This window comes from Anticarsia gemmatalis, chromosome 7, assembly GCF_050436995.1.
Source record: "Anticarsia gemmatalis isolate Benzon Research Colony breed Stoneville strain chromosome 7, ilAntGemm2 primary, whole genome shotgun sequence".
NCBI lineage: Eukaryota > Metazoa > Arthropoda > Insecta > Lepidoptera > Erebidae > Anticarsia > Anticarsia gemmatalis.
The window spans coordinates 7,618,995-7,641,339 of NC_134751.1; the positions used below are offsets into that span (position 1 = coordinate 7,618,995).

A 22,345-nucleotide genomic window follows, 5' to 3' on the forward strand; every position below is an offset into this window, starting at 1 on the left:
GTGATAGATAAAGTGGGTTTTACTCTGGGCCTATTGTAACGCCTAATTGATTGAAATTAAGAAATAAAAACCTTAATAGAGTATTTAGTTTTCATGCATTTTTTTTCTAGAAATTATTTCTTTTATACTTATCGTACTTAGGGTGTACCTATCTACAATTTTTAAGTACCTAGGTATATAGTAATGCAGTGTTACCGAGATAACACGAATAGGAATATTTCACAGATTTAATTTGCGTCGCTATCATTTGATGTCACCACTCGTCACTGTTTATGAAAATATTTAATGGCCAGTATGTAGATGTACCTGATGCGCGTGTTGTCTTGACCAAGATCAGCAGGGTTATAAATCAAAATACATGGTTAAAGGCAGTGATCATTTTATTAAAAATAATCATTCTAAATATTATAGGTATACATAAGTATATATATATATACAATTTTATAGAGACTTGCGTTCAAATATAAATAGTAGACTGCATGATACGATTTTTTATTCAAAATAAATTACGACATCAAAATCAGAAACATATAACTAGTCAAAGCACTTATAATATCACAATTGCACGTATTATAGTTTTAAAACAGTGTTCATGACCTACTCTGTGTAGCAGGCACAACCTGAAGAACGTAATATCTTTACTAATCCATAACTAAACGGATACCATTCAAGTCAGGTTTAAAGATTCAATATGATAAAAGTTGTTTATTTTATTTGCTTACAGGCGTGTAGCAAAGTATGGAATACAATTGGGTTTTTCATTTTGTATTTGATAAGGTAATTACAAATTGAAGATAATAACGAGTACTTTGTCAGAAAAACGTACCTCGTAGTTGGTCGTCTTATAAGCACCGTCACAAACATGTATTTTCTTACTACAGCAGGCGTTAAAAGCTCTTACAGAGCTGACATCATTCACACTTTATCATACATCCACGCAACGTGTTACTTATCTTTATTATTATTTAAAAATGACTATGCTAGGTTTAAAGTAATAATTATAAAAACACTTAGATGAAAACCTGAAACAAATTGCATTGTTTATAACATAACGCGTACCTACCTATACCTATCACTACCTACAATAAAAAAATCGAGTTGTAAATTCGTGACCGAGTAAACGACTACGACATAATTGTGACTTGTTATTGTGAATGTTATGCTCAAAGTCTCAGATAAACGTAGAACTTACAAAATTAAATCAGTTACATGCATCCAATGGGTCCATAGCACCCGGACTACAATTACAATTTGTAAAAAAATACAAACCAATTTCTTATGACAAAGAAATGAAACTGTTATAGTATCTTCTGGATTGGCAATCTCTATCACCGTTTAGAGATAGGGCGTTATCGGTTTCTGCCCGATCGATATAACGCAGAACTGGAGATGTACATTCTAGATGATTAACAAATCTCTGTATATTTTAAACAGGTATCTTTTCAAAGTAGGTAATCATAAAATTATAAAAAAATATTATTATTAATAGCGGAAGTGTCCTTTCCTGGAGCGTTCTTCGTGGTAGACCCGCATGGGAGAGTAGTTGCCATTAGATGAACCATTTGCATTAAGACCTGTAATATAGGAATTTTTATTTAGATTTTGGGTACCTAGGTACCTACTGATAGCAGCATCAAACTTCAAATTAGTTAATTTTATCTAAATATAAATTAAGTATATTAAATCAAAGTGCGTAATATTTTACTATATTTTGCGTGACTTCTGTTACCTATAGTCGTAGAAATATATTTTATTATGCATTATTTTCGTAATAATTTACCTTTGGCATCAAGCTGTCCGTCAATAGAGCAAGCTTATAAGAAATAAAAATTACAAGCATTAGACCACATAGAACAAGCAAACCTAAAGTAACATTATGCTCAAACATTCAGCCTTAAAAGCAATACAGGCTAACGCACCACCTTTTTGGTTTTACCACCCAACGGTAAGTCGTGTAACTGTTCTCAACAAATCTATACTAATATTATAAAGCTGAAGAGTTTGTTTGTCTGTTTGTTTGTTTGTTTGTTTGAACGCGCTAATCTCAGGAACTACGGGTCCGATTCGAAAACTTTTTTCAGTGTTAGATAGCCCATTTATCGAGGAAGGTTATAGGCTATATATCATCACGCTACGACCAATAGGAGCAGAGCAGCAGTAAGAAATGTTACAAAAACGGGGAAAATTTTGACCCATTCTCTCTTATATGACGCAAGCGAAGTTGCGCGGGTCGGCTAGTTAATAATATATTCATTAGGTTAATTATTGCCTAAATCTACAGGCTAGGGTCTATTATAGCATACCTTGGAGTAAATGGTGTGGCGGAGACACAGCAGGTGCGGCACAACGCGGCGCCAGCAATAGATGGTAGAGCGCCAAATATACGGCCGCTGTCAAGAGAGCAACCACGCCTAGTGCGCGGTACACGCTACGAACCGATTCCAACGGTTGCTCCAGTGATACAAACCCGCTGATGATTGCTCCTATGCATCGACCTGATAAATACGTAAGTACGATGTAAACACCTTGATTAACTTAATAAGTAATTAGGTATACAGGGTGTCCCAAAACTCAACGATAATCCGAGACAGGATAAAAGGCCAAGTCATACCGGTTCTAGGAAAAATAAAAAAAAAATTCCATAGCACTTAGTTCAGCAATAATAGACACTTTTCAAAAAAGTTGAAATTCCACACCCTTGGTCGCATTTTCAAGTCCTGTGATCACCAGTGTCACAATTTCGCTGTGTTTTTTTGAATTTCGTGATCTTCATTAAATATGCTATTTATTAATCGTAAAACAAATTAATGCACAAAACATTGTTAATTTAATAAAAAAAGTTAAGTTTTAGTGAGTCATGGTTCACAAAAATATCGTTAGTTAACTTTGACGCTTCATATTGAAAAAAAAATGTACAACACTACCCTTGGCAAGTTATTTCAAAAGTTGGCGCATTTAATCAAGATTTCAAAATGGTGCAACATTTGCCACTTTTCTTGCCATTAAAAATGTTATTTTTATTTGAACGACGAGTATCCTCGAAAATGGATCGGACGCAGTGGTACAATTTTATGGCCTACTCGTTCCCCCGATCTAAATCCAGTAGATATTTTTTACTGGGAATGCATAAAATAAAAAGTCTATTCAAAACAATACAAAATCTATCAGAACTTCGCCAGAAAATTGACACAGCGTCAGAAGAAATAAATGCAAGGAATTTTGCTTGACTGGTAAAAAGATCTTTTGTACGCCGTTGCAGAGTCTGTATTCGTGCCAGAGGAAAGCAATTATTTTTAGTAAAGAGGTAATTGAGTCAGTTCATAACCAATATTTAATGTAATTAACATAATAGGTAATAATAATTTAAACAAAAGCAATGAATAAACCATCGTTCTTATTTAATTATTCTCCTTAAGCTAAAGTAATTCCGAATTGTTTTCCTCTGGCACGAATACAGGCTCTGCAACGCCTTACAAAAGACCTTTGCACCAGTCAAGCAAAATTCCTTGCATTTATTTCCTCTGACGCTGTGTCAATTTTCTGGCGAAGTTCTGATAGATTTTGTATTGATTTCGAATAGACTTTTTCTTTTATGCATTCCCAGTAAAAAATATCTACTGGATTTAGATCGGGGGAACGAGTAGGCCATAAAATTGTACCACTGCGTCCGATCCATTTTCGAGGATACTCGTCGTTCAAATAAAAATAACATTTTTAATGGCAAGAAAAGTGGCAAATGTTGCACCATTTTGAAATCTTGATTAAATGCGCCAACTTTTGAAATAACTTGCCAAGGGTAGTGTTGTACATTTTTTTTTCAATATGAAGCGTCAAAGTTAACTAACGATATTTTTGTGAACCATGACTCACTAAAACTTAACTTTTTTTATTAAATTAACAATGTTTTGTGCATTAATTTGTTTTACGATTAATAGCATATTTAATGAAGATCACGAAATTCAAAAAAACACAGCGAAATTGTGAGACTGGTGATCACAGGACTTGAAAATGCGACCAAGGGTGTGGAATTTCAACTTTTTTGAAAAGTGTCTTTTATTGCTGAACTAAGTGATATGGAATTTTTTTTTTATTTTTCCTAGAACCGGTATGACTTGGCCTTTTATCCTGTCTCGGATTATCGTTGAGTTTTGGGACACCCTGTATATGTGAATTTTATAAATATTTACAGCACTCTGCAGAAAATCCAATAACATTGACACGTCGAGACTAACTTTAGGACATCTCGGTTTTATATAAAAAAAATATTATGTACCTAGTTGCAGTTTTTACTTACCAATACAGAAATGAGCGATAACCGGGAGAGCTTGACCGGTTGCTGTGTATTTCCTAGGTACTAAATGCCGGAAATAGAGCACTGCTGTCACCCAGACTAAGCTGAGAGTGAACACTTCGAGGATCTCACACACAACCACCCATGTGTAGTCGGTGGTGTACGCCAGACCTAAAAAGAAAACAATTTGGTGTTTAACTACTAAAAATGGCTGAACTGATTTGGATAAAATTAAGCATGGTTTCTCGGAGCATCATACCCTACAAGTTAAAGTTATTCAAGTTAATGTATTCACAAGCAATTATTAACGACAAAATTATCTACACAATATCTTTAGGTATCATACCGGTGTATCGGACTCCGTAGAATGTGAAAGCCATGATGAAAACGTTGGAGTGCCCAATGTAGTCTACCAGAGCCTCCGCCCACCACAGCGCCGGTACAGCGGGCAGCGCACCGGCTGTCAGCGTCAGACCCATTTCAGATACCGTCCCATTCAGTTCCAAAACAGTCCTGGAATTGAGAACAGATACTAGCTAAAAATTAATAAAAAAAAAACGCGCTAACTAAAACTTGATAACCTATTTGCGGAAGTCCAATGAAAACCAAAAGTCTATATTTAGATAAACGTGAATAATGCCGCACAAGTCAGCTTATTAGTGCAAAATAAAAATGATGATTGAATCGGTGTTGAGTCATTAATCCTACAGAAACATCGTTCACTCAGCAAGTATCGGGACACCGTTAAACATTGTATCCTTAATCCTTACCATGGTAAATAAGCGTCAATGCCGCTCCACAACGTGCCCAGAAGAACCACGACAACGAATACCGCTGCAGTCTCGGCTCCATACCTCCGCACCGTGTTCATGGGCATCGCTAGCACTCCTGTCGCAGTGTGCCACCACCACTCAGGAGTTGATAGAGGCATGTGACTGTAAACATAGTTAATATTGAGTTATATTTAGGTATTCAGTAGGTTACCTATTTTCTTATTAACATCTGGTTCTATTCGTCCAAAAATGATCACGTAGACTGAGAAAAAAAGTACCTAATAGATAAAGATGTTTAATAGGATGTTGCGTTAATATGCCTACTAATTAAGTAGGTATTTAACTGTGATGTAATGCATAAACATGTTACAAATGTGATTCATTCAAAACATGCAATAATGCAAATCGCTTCCTACACGTTGTGGGAATTGATGATTCATGCTGTAGGTAGGTATATGTCGGCACTAATATCTTTATACTCTTAATTCATAAATTCGCTAGGTAGGTATAACAATATGGTTGTATTAAAAAGGTACGCAGGATATAGTGAAAGATGAAAACAGTAATAGCAGTAGGTAAGTTAGACGTTGTGTACGCACCTATCAAATATTAAGATGAGAGCGCCAATCAGCATAAATACAGCATGTAAAATGAACGGTACAAGGTAAGGAGTCTCGGGCATCTGTTCGGCGGCTAGTCCAGCAAGGGGCGGGAAGATCGCCAGTCCAATCGTGCCGAAAGCTAGTTGCCTGCCGACATCACCACGACCAAGAGAAGTCTCTCTGGTTGCTATCACACAGGCAGCACCAAGCAGGGCCAATCCTGCGATGGGCCAGATATCTGCAAGAATTCTGTAAAAAAAACGAATAAAAGTGTTAATTATAACTGAAAGTCTTCTCCTTCTTCTTGTTGAGGATTTGTTTTTACTTAAATAAAATAATGTGGCGACTAGGATATATTTAGTACGCTGCGCGCCAAATAACTTTGCATGTCTGTTTATAGCCAGAAGGCATAAAATTAAAGAAGAGACTACCTGAACTCTTACGACTTGTCGCGAATTTATAACTAACTACTTATTTTGAGGTGTTGCTAAATTTCATCAGAAAGTCCTACTAAGGTGCTCTCCTACCTGATAATCAAGTAAGTCCAAAAGGTGTAGCTCGGATCTCCGATCACGAGTCGGCATTCGGCGTCGGCCAACACGCCGTCAGGTTCGTCGTAAGGGTCGAGGACTTCGCAGCGCACTGCCGGTCTGCACTCATCATATTCTGGCATTATTTCTGCCAGTCGCTCGGCTGGTACCGAGCATCTTGATGGACCAGCTAAAAAATCAAAATATAGGTGTAATGTGCGTTCCAAGAAGGATTGTATTTTCCCCCACCAACACCGGCTAATGTAGGTAGGTAAATAAATCTGTATACACGATAAAATAGGTAAATAATAAATATGAATTTAAATGATAAGGAAAATCTTATTCACGTGTGTTAATATTATAATGTATTCAAAAGCTACGTATGTTGGTATTTATCTACCTATTTACCCATTGAATACTAATTTTTCCAACGGTATCGTCAAAATTCCTTTAAATTTACGCTTAATGCTATTAACTTCACGTTGAAAACATTACCTGTGCGATAGGTGCACCAGTCGGAGTCAGTGCTATTGTCTTCAGGCAGTTCAGGCGCTATGAGGGACAACGGCACGCGCAGCCTGGCCTGATGCTGCATGTACACCAAGCACTGGCCATTGTAGCAAAAATGTGGAGGGTTCGCCTCAATCTTCATTGCATGGTGGACCTCTTCTTCTTCTGTGGCCGTAGGCGTTTCGGGGGTCTATGCGAATGATCAAAGCCGTTATTAAAACTTTAATTTGAGTCACAGAAACCTGAAGCCGGTAAAATGATGCACTACTGTCAGACTTCTCTACATCGTATTGAGTTAAAAAGAGCTCTACCTCTCCTGTCCCAGCATGATTTGTGTTCCTAGGTATAGTTATTCTCGTCCATCCTCAATACTTTATTAGGTCCGAACACGCGCGTAGTACCTATATACTCTATACCTACTATCGGCTCAATAAAAAAAAACCGTATAGGTCATTATAATTCATATGGTCGAAATTTAATACACGATAATCATTAGCACTAGTCTCATGAATGCATTTGTATGCTATGCACTTGTATGTGGCTGCTCTACTATAGGTTTATAAATGCCTTTTAATAAGTCAGTCCACAAGGCCGCTGCAGTAATGAAATTGCTATAAGTGTGGCCGTCACATACTCAATATTATTTATAGAAATCCTTGTATAACAATACGTGACAAAATTATAAACAACCGAGAAACTTAATGTGGTACTTTTTCTTGATACAAAAAGATAGACGGACAGATATTTTCTGAGTAGCGATAGCATAGTACAATTACCGTTGCATTGGCGACGTTTAAGTACATCGGGCTGAGGGTGGTGGTGGTGGAGGTGGTGGTGAACGGCTGCTTTACCCATGTCATGTTCTCATCAGCACAACCGTACTCGCATGCTGTCACCGCCAGTACTCCCGTCTACGAGCGTAACAATCAAACTTTAGCTGCCAATTTTTTATTTTCTAGGTATCATACATATAGGTTTTTGCCAAATCATGAACTATGAGTTAATAATTATGCACTGACCTTCTCACCCGACCACCGGTTGCATCGCATGTCCTCTTTACAAACCTCTTGCATGACGTAAGCGCTATCTTCGTCGCACATGAATAGCACTTGAGGTCGCCGAGCCTGTCATATAGAAAATAAAAGTTAATTGCGTAATATATGTATATGACTAATCATGACAAAACCAAAACATAAAGTTATCTTAAGGAAAACGTATGTTACCTAACAAAAGTTTTATTTAAACCAAGTTAGGTACCGAGTGTTAAGTACAAAAAGTAAGCCTTTACTGTGTTTTACTTGTACGTCTTTTTACATAATAATAATTTTACTTATCTATCTAGGAACAGTAATGCTATGTTCTCTACTACATAGCATTACAAAATTTTATAGAACGACATCTATAATCTTAGAATGTTACCAACCTCATGCCTCTCCGTATATGGTACGGCTAACAGCAATGTGTAGAACACAGCGCTGAGTATGAGGCAGATAGCTGTGATTATGCGGAGCAAGCGCCCGGATCCGCTCGGACCGCTGTTCCCTCCAGTGGAACCTCGCCCCACTGACATCCTAGAAATTAAGTTTCATCAAACACACATCACTTAAAAAAATGTCTCATAAACCAGATTATTCAATCTTTAATTCTAGATTATTATGTCCGATGCCAAGTAAATAGGTCAGGAAACTTTTACCAAGTTATTAAATCGTTTGACGTTTTTTATTTCAACAGCCATAGTACGAGAAACCGCCGAGATTCAAGGCTATTAAGATCGATGAAAAGTGAAGATGAGTATAACAGTTATCCTCCATAATTGCTACGATGGAATTTAACTTAGCCAATTATTCTTTTACTCGAATGTCTATCCGTGAGTTCTTGAGAGATCTATTCGAAATTATAACTTTACCGTACCGCAGCAACAAGTCATCAACCTTTACGCTGTACTAAGTAATAAATATCATTTTGTCACACACAAAGCCTTGATCCATCAACTTAAACGTCGAGGTACACAATAACATTAGCATAATACTTACTTATCAATGAGAGGCCCCAAAACAGCCGGCCCGAGCAGCGCTATACATGGTGCTACAGCTGATATGAGTCGAGCTTCTCCTTTGTCCAAGCCCACTGACAACATGTGCAGTGGTAGGAACGGGAATATGCAACCCACACCTAGACAAGGATTAAGTATATTAATTGCAGTTTCAAAAAATCTCATCTGAACAGGTTTATTTTTAGGCATTTTATCAATCATTAAAACTATAAGGTACAGCTATGATGTATAGTAGAGGCTTGACAAGTAAATATTCAATTAATAATAGTAATTTTAAAGAGAACAATGATGGGATTCTTATTTAGCGCTAAATACTTTTTAAGTACAGAATTGCGTGTGCGCAAACATCTAAATGCGAGAGAACTTGTGGTTTAACCAAGAACATATGGGTCACGCTAACACGTTGGCCGTAGAGCAGTGGCAAGACCGAGGTGAACGGTCCCTAAACCATTCGATAGGCATTGGCCAGCGATCCCTAGATGGTAGGTTGCAACACAACTTAGCTTGAATGATTGCTGTATATGTAATGTAACCAGCTGTCCGGAATGACATGGACCACTTTTTATTAGCGCGTCAACGTGCTCAGTCGTTCTTACTTGTCATTATCTCAGAAAGGGAATACACAGCGAGGTTTATTTATTACTACTGAGAAGTGATTTAGACTCTACAGATCTTATTGATACACTGTAATAAAACTTGTCTTGTGAGCTGAGTGTTTTGAGTATAATGACCAAGACTAAAAAAGTACCCAGTATATAGTTACTCATTTTCAATTTCCCGTGAGCAAATTATTTGTTTATCTTTTTTAAAACGATTAAGACAATAATGTAGTCGTAACCGATGCCATTACAAATAAATAATTACATTAACCGAGATCTTACCGGAGAGAAAACAGAAGAGTACGCATTTGAGCGTGATGAGATTCTTATTAATGAGTTGCTTCATTTTTGTTGTTTTTGTTGTGACTTGATGCGGATGAGTTACTTAGACATCTTGAAATATCTGAAACAAAGATAAAATAAATATTATGCACAGTAAAAAAATACATTTTCAGGATTAATAGGAATGTGTTCACTGCAAAAAAATACGGCAGCAGGCAGTATCCATTTTATAGGAAAAAATAACCAAGTTATATTTAATTTTGTAAACTAGATAGTCCACAGATGAGATAGCTCTATTAACTGTATGTAGGTAAGCTGTGTAAATAAAATACTACATGGTTAACTCCACATACGATAACGACGGTAGAGAAGACAGTAATTCAGTCATACCTACATAGGTACAAATAGGAGAATTAACAGCCAAAATAAATAATAAAAATCAAACAATCGGTGCAACGTGTTTTGTGAATCGGGGCCATGGCCGCTTATTTAGACGCCTACATTAAACGTCTCTCTGTGTCGCACCAATGCCAACTGTTATAGAATTAAAATAGATGCCATGAGATGACTACTGCTATGATCTCATCCTGGTCGTAACGGACCAACTAGCTTCAAAGAGATCCCGAGGCTAGTTCATTCAAAGTCAGAGCATAAAATACCGATGCATAATTATGAATAAACTATATAAATTACACAATACTGACAACAATAAACGGCTAACGTTAATTAGTCATGCTTTATTTTTCATCGTGCTATCGTATGCCTACATTCAGTTTTGAATGACTGTTTATAGGTACCTATAATGAAACTTTCAACTTTGTTTAGTCATAAGTAAGTAAGTATTCGATGCACAAATATACCTAAGACGCGCTAACGGTTTTGGTAAGTCTGAGTCCCAGTTTTACCACCAGTGGAAGACTATCAAATGCTTATCCGATGAATTTATGTCTCTCTTTCATAAATTTGTCGTCACTTTATCTGGTAGATCTATCTATCATCTATTTATAATCTGCGAAACTGTTCTCGTTATCATCGTTAATTTTGAAACTTTTATATCAGGAGAGCATCCGGTCCTAGTAAACACGTAAGTATTACCTGAGAACGCAAAGAACTAGCTTCTCTACTAACAGCAGTAACTGTTACAATAAATTGTCGTTTCCTTGGATTGATATCGTATTTACATTGAATAAAGTTACATCATTATAAGCAAAAAAATATCGCGTTATTAGTCATTGATTGTTGACTCGTAACCCAGCAATCGCAAATGTGATTCGCTCAGGATCACTGCCCAATGTCAGTATCCATACACTCAAGTTCCAAGAAGCTGTTCTTATGCTGCGCACTTTCGCAATCTCTATTTCCAGTTTAAGGAGAATAAAACCTCCACCATGAGCGCAGACATGTTTCTTTTAAATACGTTTGATACCTACTTCATAAACCGTATTTATCCTCTATCTATAGTTTGCACTTTATATAATTGAATGGTTTGTATATCTCTCCAGTATTTGGTCGAAAAAGGTATTAACTAGTCACATTTCAAAGGTGCAAAAAAACACATTAAGAATTATTTTTTATTGTATAAACCATGTGTGTGCAATAGAAACCAATCTTTCATTTTAATTATGAAGCATTAACGCGTATTTACGCCGATTTTTATTCGGAGCGAGCGCGCTGTTGTAATTTAGTGGGATAAACAATTGATAAATGAAGCAGAAGGTTTATGTAAAAGTGTATTTTAGAATCGTAAATGAAAACAGAGAAGAATGCGTTGGGCAACAAATCTTCAATAAATTTGACGCATGCCTGAACATCTACCTACGTTTCATTAGTTAGATACGTGATATTTAAAAAAAAACTAAATAAAGAAAACTATAAAACTAGTCCTTAAGAACTTCTTACAATATTTAGTTGAAGAACTATTAGATGCAAATTATTAATTAAACGGATGGTTTCGGTCATATCGGTCGAAAGGCATAAGAGGGTCAGTTAGCATATCGTGAAAGGGTTCATTGATATTTCCCCTTCGCTGCCGCCTTTATAATAAAGACTACCATCGTTTTATTCAGTTATATCGTAGTGGGTAACTGGGTTACGATCGTGTAAACATAAACACGACGGGTCCCATACTTTCACACGACAGCTGTTTTGCTTGTGGCACACAGCCAATAAATCGGAATTTTCGGTGGCGATTGGATTTCATTTGAATTTGTAATTGGTGCTTGACTTTTTTTTACAAAATGTTAAGCATTATACCTAGTTCGCATTTTAATCACTGGAATAGAGCCTTCTAGGAAAGCTCCTTATCGGTGAACAAATAACCGGGATTCAATAATAATGTCATGGTAAATCGTGGTAGACTAGAAAAGACTGGTCTGTGGATAATTTATAGCTACAGTTTACATTATGTTATACATAAACAGGCGTATATGAGAACAATAAAGCTCACGCCAACGGAATATGATCATATCACATTTTGTTCGCGTGTCAGCTGGTTATTTGGTAGATTCAAACACCTTGGGGGCACGGCGACGGTCGTTGGCCGATATTTCCCGACCCCGAGACTTATTGCGAAAATGAAACAAAATAATAGACGACGCGTGTATATGCTACACAAGTGACAATAGATAGTTAGCTAATACACAAAATTATGTTCATTTTGCAGTCGGATTGCTGATTAAAGTCACACAATAAAACGGTTAGTCAGTTAGTGGATATACGAAGTAGCGACAAGTAAAAAGTTGGTGCGCAGTCAGTCACCGTAACAAACGGCCGGCGACGCAGCTGCTGTTTGTAATGTTGTGATTTTAATCATTTTTATTGTATCCAAGTAATGTTTGATAGAATTCTAAAAAAAAAAAACACCTTTCCTTACTACTGACGCAGCCGCTAATTGTTAACTCTACAGTAGATAGACCAGGTAAGTAATTAAGTAGTTCGAACATTCTTAAACGAGAAAATGGAACAGTAAAAGCAGTTAAAATGAATTAATAGTCCATTAATCATTGTTTTCGTTTCACAAGAAAGTAAACAGTAATAAACATCATAATGTTTAACAATCATAAAGCAAATCGTGGGGTGTAGCTATTTTAAACTGCGTAAACTCTACTGACTACTACCTAGCTAAAAGCTTCACCTGCCATTATGACGTAATACAAAATATTGTGATAGTTATCTGGGCTATCTGGCAGATTATAATATAATAAACACAATAAAGTTACTGTCGCCATGCAAAAATACAGCGACTCTACGAATCTATACAGTCTACAATCAAAACTCAAGAAAGTTAAAGAAGCCATTCAATGTATGATTCCCCTGCGTCCACTCATCCAATACGTGATGTAAGTAGATGCTTAGTCGCTCACTAATTGATTGAGTGGAGATGTGACAGTTGGACCAATTTAATTCAACGAAGTCTGGACAATGTCGCATGACTATACGTACCTAGTCAGTTAAAATAGGAAACACATCTACATAGGCATAAGTATAAAAGTATACGGCAGGCAGAAAAATCGATAAAGTAAGCAAAACTGGGACACCATGTTTGAACTTCGTTATGGGTTTACAACGTATAGATACTTACAGTACAGCAATACACTAGTACAACTACTATAACGACTTGTGTAGGTAAGTACTATAGATTGTAACTATACATGAATTCGTAAGTAGACATCTAATTTAATCAATTGTGAAAGCTATGAATGCGTGTAAAGAGGAATGAATCTTCCCTGATAGAAAAATACTCTAGCTTGAAATATGATTACGTGCTTAGCTTCTCTTTATCTATGGAAATAATTGATAACCTACACTCAACCTACCTATAAGCATTCATATTTTCCAAATAGGTATGACGTTATAAAAACTGCTGATTGCATGAGTTGCATGACTCAATCATGGATTCACGCAATGATATTAATATTGTCTGAAGGGAAATATAACTGGGGTGGAAAACTATTAACGTACATTTTAGAAAAAATACCCAAGTTAAGAACTCTATAAAATTTTATTAGTTTATTGCGTTTTAAACGCAATCAAAACCGCGTAGATGGATAATTATTATAGTAAGAAACAGAGATATTTAATACGTTGTGTGACTGTTCACAGGCCTTGTTATGTAGAGAAAACGTATCCAAAGTCGGTTTGCAAAAGGTCATGCCACACATGCTAAAGTTTTAAGTCTAATAGATAGGTATCCATTATCACTTTTTACCTACTGCAGCCACAAAAAACAGCAACAAATACTTAATCGTATATAAGAATTTGAAACGATAGCGCAATCGCTGAGGAATGAGTTCTACTTCTTGACGTAAATTTGGATGCATGGGAAGCAATCGTAACATTTATAAAGTGGTTCCACGTACTACTAACAATACAATATCAAGCACAGCACCTTGAACGTGCCTTGACCGGCTGAATAAGGACAGGTTTAAAGGAGCAGACCGTTTACAGCAACAGGCTTAGGGCCATGGCTCGCCTGAGTCGCCTGCCATGTTGTCGTGTAGATGTGCCGCCGGGAGTGCGACGATGGCGTCACCGCTATTATCGGCGGAGGTTTGTTGCGACTTGTGTCCGAATACGACGCCCGCGCGATTCGTCGCTTCACAAAATATCCTCACGCTATAATTTAATAAAGCATGATGTAAACGGGCATTTTAAATATAACTATGACTATACGCACAAACATGCGACCGTTGCGGTATCTGCCATATCTAATGTCTACTCAACAGTCAAAGGGCGACGAATGAAAATGAAACCAATGCTTTCGCTTTTCCGGCTATTTGTTTTAAACATCATTAATAAACAGTGCAACTATTTATATTGTTTTACATTTGGTTAAATAGTGCTCAAATTATCCGAGGTGTGCATTTTAATCGCCTGCTTACTGCATTACAAACAGTCCACCCACGGTAGAGCTATTAGATTTCAATCCACGTGCGCATAAAGCTAGGACTAGGACGAATTTTGATTTACAGGCTCTACTGTTTGTTGCATTTTTGATCCAGACATAATACAATTAGTATAAGTAAAATAAAGACAATTTCACTAGGATAGACATATTTGTAGGTAATAGGGAACTCTACTTTCAATGAGTAAATGAATTCCAGTCTATAGGTTCTACAGAAAAAGCTTATTTACTATAGATATACTACTATATTTTCTGATGCAATGGTTTAGTAATAGATCTACTAACCTGTCTTAACTTTTAATTACAATTTTTAACGTACCTAGCTATTTTAATGATCGAAATGAACGATGATCGCATATAATTGCAAGGTATTTATTTTTAATAATAATATTTTTTCTACCAACTGTACATGCGGATATTTTATAAAGATACGCACTGAATACGACTTGATTATGACTGGTAGATAACCTTTAACTGTTACTTTTGAACAGGGCTATATGTGTCATCTCTTATAAAGAGACTCTATTGATAAATACTATCTATGATAGAGGTAACCATCTTGTATGACTAGTGTTATTGTCGTTGTAATCAAATTAGTTTTCGTCACGACTATTAAAATTTATGCATTTAATGCCCTATCTTTCTTCTAACTTTCGTTGAAGCCTTCATCTTCATAAAAACAAAAATCATAACTCGGCAAAAATATAGAGTTTAACGGAAGACATTTGCAATTAAAATGTATGAATAAAAAGATGTTGAATTGGCAGTTCATTGAACTGTGATGTCCGGTCTCAGCGCGACGCTACTATACATAATGTATTATAATACACACTATACACAGGGGAGAGTGTAGGTGGGTGCGTCTTTGCACCGATAAGAGCTCGCCGTCACGCCGCGAACATCTGGGCCATACGTCGTATTGTTTTACCTACACTTATTACTTACCGACAACAACTTTCTACTTCTTAGTAAAGCCTATAAAAACGTTTTATAAGAAAGCAAACTCTATAAATACCAATAGTATTTCAATACTTAACGTTACCTACGTGTTGCTTAAAGATAGCGCAATTGAAATAAAAAAAAACGATGTGTTGGGCAAAAATAACAAAATCACAGAAATCTGAATTTCAACACAAAACTGGAAGTTATGTTTGAGGCATATGGCTACTGTCTGTATAATATGATATAATCTGACAAGAACATCGGCACCAAACGTTGGGTGGTCCAACCCAATGCCCTGAGGCTGTGTAATAAATAAATATGAATAAGATTATTTAAATGTCATCTTACTACTTTAACTGCATCAGAATTACCTCGGCAATTACTCATCTTAGACGGTAGAATCACAGTAGAATGCATCATGTAAGCATTACTCACTTCAGATAGTATTTCTGTGATCATTTTTATATTTGTACGTGTTTAATGAAGGTAAATTTTCCAATAACAAAACAACAATGATTTATGTGACTATACAACGTGTCCCAAAACTCAACGTCAAAACGAAAACCTGAGCTCCGCCGAGTGGTCTGGGCTCTCAAAAAATATTTTAAAAAAATCTATCTCATGTAGTTTAAAAATGACAACTATTTTTGTAAATTGCCACCCTCTGATGAGTTTACGTCTACTGTGGCTACAAATGACTTCTTTTCTAGTTCTTTTTTTGTGTGGAGTATTCCTAAGTAACGCTACTACAAATTTCAATTCATTATTTGCACACAACTTCATTGGAATTTATAAAAATATCCCTTTTATGGCGAACTGTGCCTTGAAAATATTTCATCACTCGACTTTGACAGTCTGTCCTGAAAAATAATTGTACAACGCTTTTTCGGCATGTACCCTTAAAAGTTGGCGCATTTAATGGACTTTCAAAAATGGTATAACACTTACTAAACTATTTCATAGACGACGAGAAAATAATAAAAATCTTAAGATAGTCGGTATTTAACTTATTATTAGTTCGTCATAAAACTTTCTCAAAAGTATTCCAATGTCATCTAAGCGTTCTGTGATGATGTCGTCTTGGTCGATTTCGGATGCAGCGGCCAGTTTTATTGAAACCAGCCAACTGTGCAGGATTTTGTTTATAGTGGCCCAGTGTGTGCACAATACACAGGTACACTCTCATAGTCTGGTGAGACGACTAAACCAACACGACCAGAGAGAGGTCAGACGCAGGATCGACGGCTATACGTACTCTCCGAGGCACGGAGGTCCATAACCTCAACTTCCTATCTCCGGGCAATCTCTGAGAATTTTTTTAACAGAAAGTCTCTGAAATGACTTTTTGACTCGACCCAGGATTCGATCGCGAGACCTCTTGTGCGGCAGTCGCATAAGGCGACGAAGAAATTAAGAGTGGGACGGATAGTGGCGCTTCTGTCTTGGTGTCAGTGACTATTATTATTTTTGGGATTGTTTATGTAAATGAACCTTTTTTTTTAATCATCAATTATTTATTACTTTAATATTATTTATATATTATTATTTGATAGCCGAGTGGTATAAGTTGACACCTCCCACGCCAGTGGTCGCAGGTTCGAATCCGAGGCAACACACCAATGACTTTTCGAAGTTATGTGTGTATTAGAAATAATTATCACATGCTCCAACGGTGAAGGAAAACATCGTGAGGAAACCTTGCATGCCTAAAATTTGTTTAATACATTTATTGAGGGCATGCAAAGTCCCCAACCCGCACTTGGCCAGCGTGGTGGACTCAAGGCCTAACCCCTCCCTCATTACGGGAGGAGACCCTTGCCCTGCAGTGGGACAGTAATGGGTTACATTTATTTATTTATTTATTATTATACATTACTTCTCCTTAATAACACCTTACAGATGCCTAGATGACATTGGAATACTTTTGAGAAAGTTTTATGACGAACTAATAATAAGTTAAATACCGACTATCTTAAGATTTTTATTATTTTCTCGTCGTCTATGAAATAGTTTAGTAAGTGTTATACCATTTTTGAAAGTCCATTAAATGCGCCAACTTTTAAGGGTACATGCCGAAAAAGCGTTGTACAATTATTTTTCAGGGCAGACTGTCAAAGTCGAGTGATGAAATATTTTCAAGGCATAGTTCGCCATAAAAGGGATATTTTCAGAAATTCTAATGAAGTTGTGTGCAAATAATGAATTGAAATTTGTAGTAGCGTTACTTAGGAATACTCCACACAAAAAAAGAACCCGAAAAGAAGTCATTTGTAGCCACAGTAGACGTAAACTCATCAGAGGGTGGCAATTTACAAAAATAGTTGTCATTTTTAAACTACATGAGATAGATTTTTTTAAAATATTTTTTGAGAGCCCAGACCACTCGGCCTAGCTCAGGTTTTCGTTTTGACGTTGAGTTTTGGGACACGTTGTATATAAGATTTATGAAACTCGACATGTAGTGTTGACCGAAGAGTTGACATTAAACTACGTTCGACTCATGGTCACAATCTAGACAGAGCTTCACAGTGCAGTCAACGACTGCCTGATATTGATAGGTATTAAGATCTATTTATATGTGTTCCTTTAAAGGTACATGTCGTAGATAACATTTCCTCTGTGTAATTACAAAAGTAACAACCTTTGTTTTAATTATAGAGTTTAATATTTTTATTAAAGCAATATTTAGATCTGAGTTGTGTCAACGTATCGTCAGAATCTGCCCACATGCGCCGGACAAAATGTTATGTTACTTGCCCAATTTTATGTAACACCGCATGACATGAGTTTTATTGGTAACAAATGTACCTATGTTTTTTCAAAACGGTGTCACTTCGACAATACAACCGGACAAGAAACGGTATAGTTTTATTAATGTGTATTTGTCGATGTACGAGACCGAACCCACTAGTGGTATACTATTGGGCATCGCTGTGCGGTGGTACCGCCAAAGTTTTTATTAGCAGCATGCGGAACGGAAGTCGTGCGTGATGCCATTACTACACAAAATGTGTTATTTTTTATAATCGACTCGTAAATATTGAAGCCCTGTGAATGGTAACAGATGGAGCAAAGAAAACGTCGAAAATAATAAATGTTAAATGCAGTAGAGCGTAGTATAATATTATTTACATAGGTAGATGATCTTCTAAGATTGTGATCAGTGCGACGTCTATGCAAAAAGAGCTGTAGGTAGGTGACCTCACAGGCTAGAAAGATCCAATTTAGAAATGTTATGTAGCTGTTTACGATTTGTGTACGGTTGAGGAGTGGACTGGAACGGCATCGGCATTAGCATAATTGGAGGTCGGCAACGTCGGCAGCAGCCGCGAAACCGGTTAGTTCGTGGTACGAATATGACGTCATCACTGACATCATCCTTTGCCAACTTCATAAAAGTAATGGACTCGGGCCATGGTAAACTAACTATGTCACGAAGCTTTAATGTTTTTTAATAATATTCATATTTTTTCATTATCTATGGTTACCTGGTTGTTGCTTTACTGCTCATCAGTATTAACGAGTCAGTTAAAGACTATGTATCCAGTGATATCACATTGATATAATTTTAATAATAATTTACATTCATCTGAATCCACAAACCCCCATATGAGTATAAGCAATAACTTATTGCTTGTATAAAATGTGTATCCCATTGCTAGACAAAGATAAAAATAGGATTTTCGAAAAAAAGCCTTAGCAACGGAACCAATTCAGACCATATTGTTTCCTTGTGTTAGATTAGTCGTTGGGTTTGTCTAAAAATAGTTACTACGTTTAAAAAGATGGACATCATATGTAGGATAAAACTTTGGTGGGACTGGTGGGAGGTATAGGTACCTCCATTATGTTATGTCAAATTGCGTGGGTAGGTACGCTTACGAGACTTAACAATTCAGACTAACTGTCTGAGGCTTTTGAGCCTATGTTATGTAACGTGTCGTTTTCATATGTACTTGGATATGTTGTTGTTACTTTTAGTTCAAGCTCAATGTAACCTTTTTTCATAGGCTGTATTAATCTTTAAAGACTTATACGAAATCTTATATCGAAAGCTTTAGGAGAGAAATGCAGTTAGATGTCAACATTCAGTAAGAGCCAAAATTAAGCTGGATAGATCAGAGCCGAACGTCCACCACCAGGTAAGACAAGTTAGTTTGCACACATACCAGCTAAGCTAACTACAACTGAAAAACTGGCTCAACTATGCAAGCTTTAGGTTCCGCTTAAAATATACTTTTTTAATATGAAAGGGCAAGGTGCGGCCTTCCGCCGAGTTTTTATTAATTAAACTGTCAACGTCAAAGTGAACACAAAATCTGCTATGTAGGTCGCCACTCCCAAGCAAAGTGGTCAGAGGTGGTGCCCTACCCTTAAAAGCACCACCCGACTGTATATTTCATGCACTGGATAATAATATTATAATATTGTATTATTTCGAATGACTTCCAGCTACGTTAGTATTAAATCAACTACGAGTAGGTAGGTAGGTAGGTAGGTAGGTACTTGGTAGGTATTTTGTGGTTTTATTTGAACTTGAAATAACTGTGAGAGTTAAGAGAGAAGTGTAAGAGTTTGTGAAATTTTCACTTATGAGAAAATGGATCACTGTAACCCCCCGATGGTTAGATACCTATATTCAAAGAAATTTTAGGTATGCAAGACCTAAGAAATATAGGTATGATATACCTATTATACAAAATCGTAAGTAATATTGTTTCAAGTTTAATTAAATTAATTATTTGTGAGTTTTGTTAACATGCGCTGTGATTAGAATTATTTAGATCTCTTCTATCTCTCTCTGTAGTACAAAGTCCTTTTAATACGCTTAGTATAAACACTACTCTACTTTAAATTAAAATATAAACATCTAGAAATCAAAATGTACTTATTAAAATATCTTTGATTACTTACTTAGAGAGAAATCACTTTTTGACTACATACGAACTAACCTGTTCAAAACGATTATAAAACTTGTTGCAGTTTACGAAGAGAAAGCACGTGTGTCTGCATGATCACCATTTAATATTTGAATTATAAATATCGTAATTTTTTATCAGATTATAATCTACGGCAAAAGTTTCCCTAAATAAATGTTCATTCTTAGACTGCTGTCTAAGTTTCTACTTTCTATCTATCTTTTACCTATGTACTCTCGTTAAAAATTAAAGTGCTGTAAAATTAAGAATGCGACTAAAGACAACAATAGATCTCAAGCTGCACTAACTATACAATTAACTGGGCATTAAATTGTTTCTGGAATCAGTGAGATTTTCCGTTTTTAGGTGATTATTCTCTGAAACTTTGCAAATTTGTATCTCGTACCTATTATGTAATATTTTTTAGAATTCAATGGGAACTGTTATAAAAGTTGCTAATTCTGCATTACAAAGATTCTGACAGCGCAACTAATATCATTTTCCTTAGCTCTTGTTGTCAATTTCACGAGTTGTTCAACAAAACTCTAGCAATTACTAAGAAATATATTATTATTTTAATGTTCCTCCTGGTATCTGCGGAAGCATTGACACATGATTAATTTATTATCAAGTTCAACAACTCAACTTTATATTCGTCGATGACGGAAAGCTAAGATGTAGATATAAACTATAATTATATGATGGGCGTCAGATACCGATTTCGCTGAGCCGGTTTTTTGCAATAATAGAATTAGGAAATATACCTACCTACCTACATGAGTAAAACTTAATACATTAGTGCATTCGAGTACTATCAAGTCATAAGTGCACACAGTACCTAGGTATGTACCATATTAATGTAAGTAGGTTGGTACCCATATACCTACTAGGTGACATTTACACATAGACTTAGGTACTTAAGTCCTATTATTTTTTGCGGCATGTAAGTCGATTATAAGAATAGGCAAGTATCATTAATTGGATTATAGAGCCGTTTTTTGAGCGAAACAATCTGATTGATAGATATATTTATTGCTCGTTAGTCGTTATATTCAAGTTGATATAATTTCATGGCTAAATGTTTGCTAATAATTATTATGTAATAACTACAACTACATAAAAGTAAGTATTTATTTAACAGTGCCTACATGTACGAAAATAAATAACTTTGAAAACAACGAAGTGCAAAGTAGCCAAAAGTACCTATGTGAAACATGATAACTGTTTCTTCTGCAATTCTAATGCGAAATTTCAATGAAAAAGTTATAATTATTTTAAGTAAACGTACCTACCACTACCTAGTACCTACCAGTCTTACTAAGATACATGAGGAACATGTGCTGTCGTATACCTAGGTATTCGCAAAAGTAAAAACTGAAATGTAAAAAAGGCACAAAAGTATTTATTTACCTTAACTTATGTGTAAATTACTTTTGGGACAACTCCTTGTCACTTTTTAGCACTTTTTCTAACACAACATCAACACACACATTCACAAACAAATGATAACATTCAAAAGAAAATGTAATTCGTCAAGCAACGCTATCACGTAGAGCATGAACACAACGAGTAGTGCGACTAGTCGGCGGGTCAAACGCACACTAAACAACAAATGACTCCAATAAGAAACGAACGAGAGTTGGAAATAATGCCACATTACACTACACGACACGCTCTATCGGATTCCATCGCCGCCGGGTGAAGGCTTACCATCGTATTCATTTTGATATGGTTTTCGGGTTTGATTGCAATATACCTATTACAACAATGTCAAATTAAGTTACTAAATACACGGATTAACTCTTGTAGTTAACACTCGGCCACCTCGCATGCCAGAGTTCGTATCAACATTTGATGATGTGTTGTGATTGCGAAACTAATAGTGAGAATGTCTTAATGTTTATTTATATCAAGTAAAACCATTTTTCTGTGAGTACAGTG

General features: G+C 36.1%; 1 protein-coding gene across 1 annotated transcript; it reads right to left on the reverse strand.

Moving 5' to 3' along the window:
- Positions 1–361: 361 nt before the first annotated feature.
- Positions 362–22,021, reverse strand: SP1173 (major facilitator superfamily domain-containing protein SP1173). Its single transcript, XM_076116833.1, has 14 exons — positions 21,815–22,021; positions 9,641–9,761; positions 8,740–8,878; positions 8,130–8,277; positions 7,726–7,830; positions 7,483–7,617; positions 6,692–6,896; positions 6,194–6,386; positions 5,664–5,915; positions 5,062–5,226; positions 4,638–4,804; positions 4,295–4,462; positions 2,304–2,495; positions 362–1,574 (listed from the first exon to the last, which is right to left on the reverse strand). Exons 2-14 carry the CDS (start codon positions 9,702–9,704, stop codon positions 1,483–1,485), a joined length of 2,025 nt encoding a protein of 674 aa, XP_075972948.1. The 5' UTR covers positions 9,705–9,761; positions 21,815–22,021; the 3' UTR covers positions 362–1,482.
- Positions 22,022–22,345: the final 324 nt, after the last annotated feature.

Coding starts and splice junctions, on each gene's coding strand:
- SP1173 (XM_076116833.1), bottom strand. CDS start 9,704: ATGAAGCAACTCATTAATAAGAATCTCATCACGCTCAAATGCGTACTC. Junction 6,387..6,691: donor CTGGTGCACCTATCGCACAG/GTAATGTTTTCA, acceptor TTGATTTTTTAG/CTGGTCCATCAAGATGCTCG. Junction 5,916..6,193: donor TGGACTTACTTGATTATCAG/GTAGGAGAGCAC, acceptor TTTTTTTTACAG/AATTCTTGCAGATATCTGGC.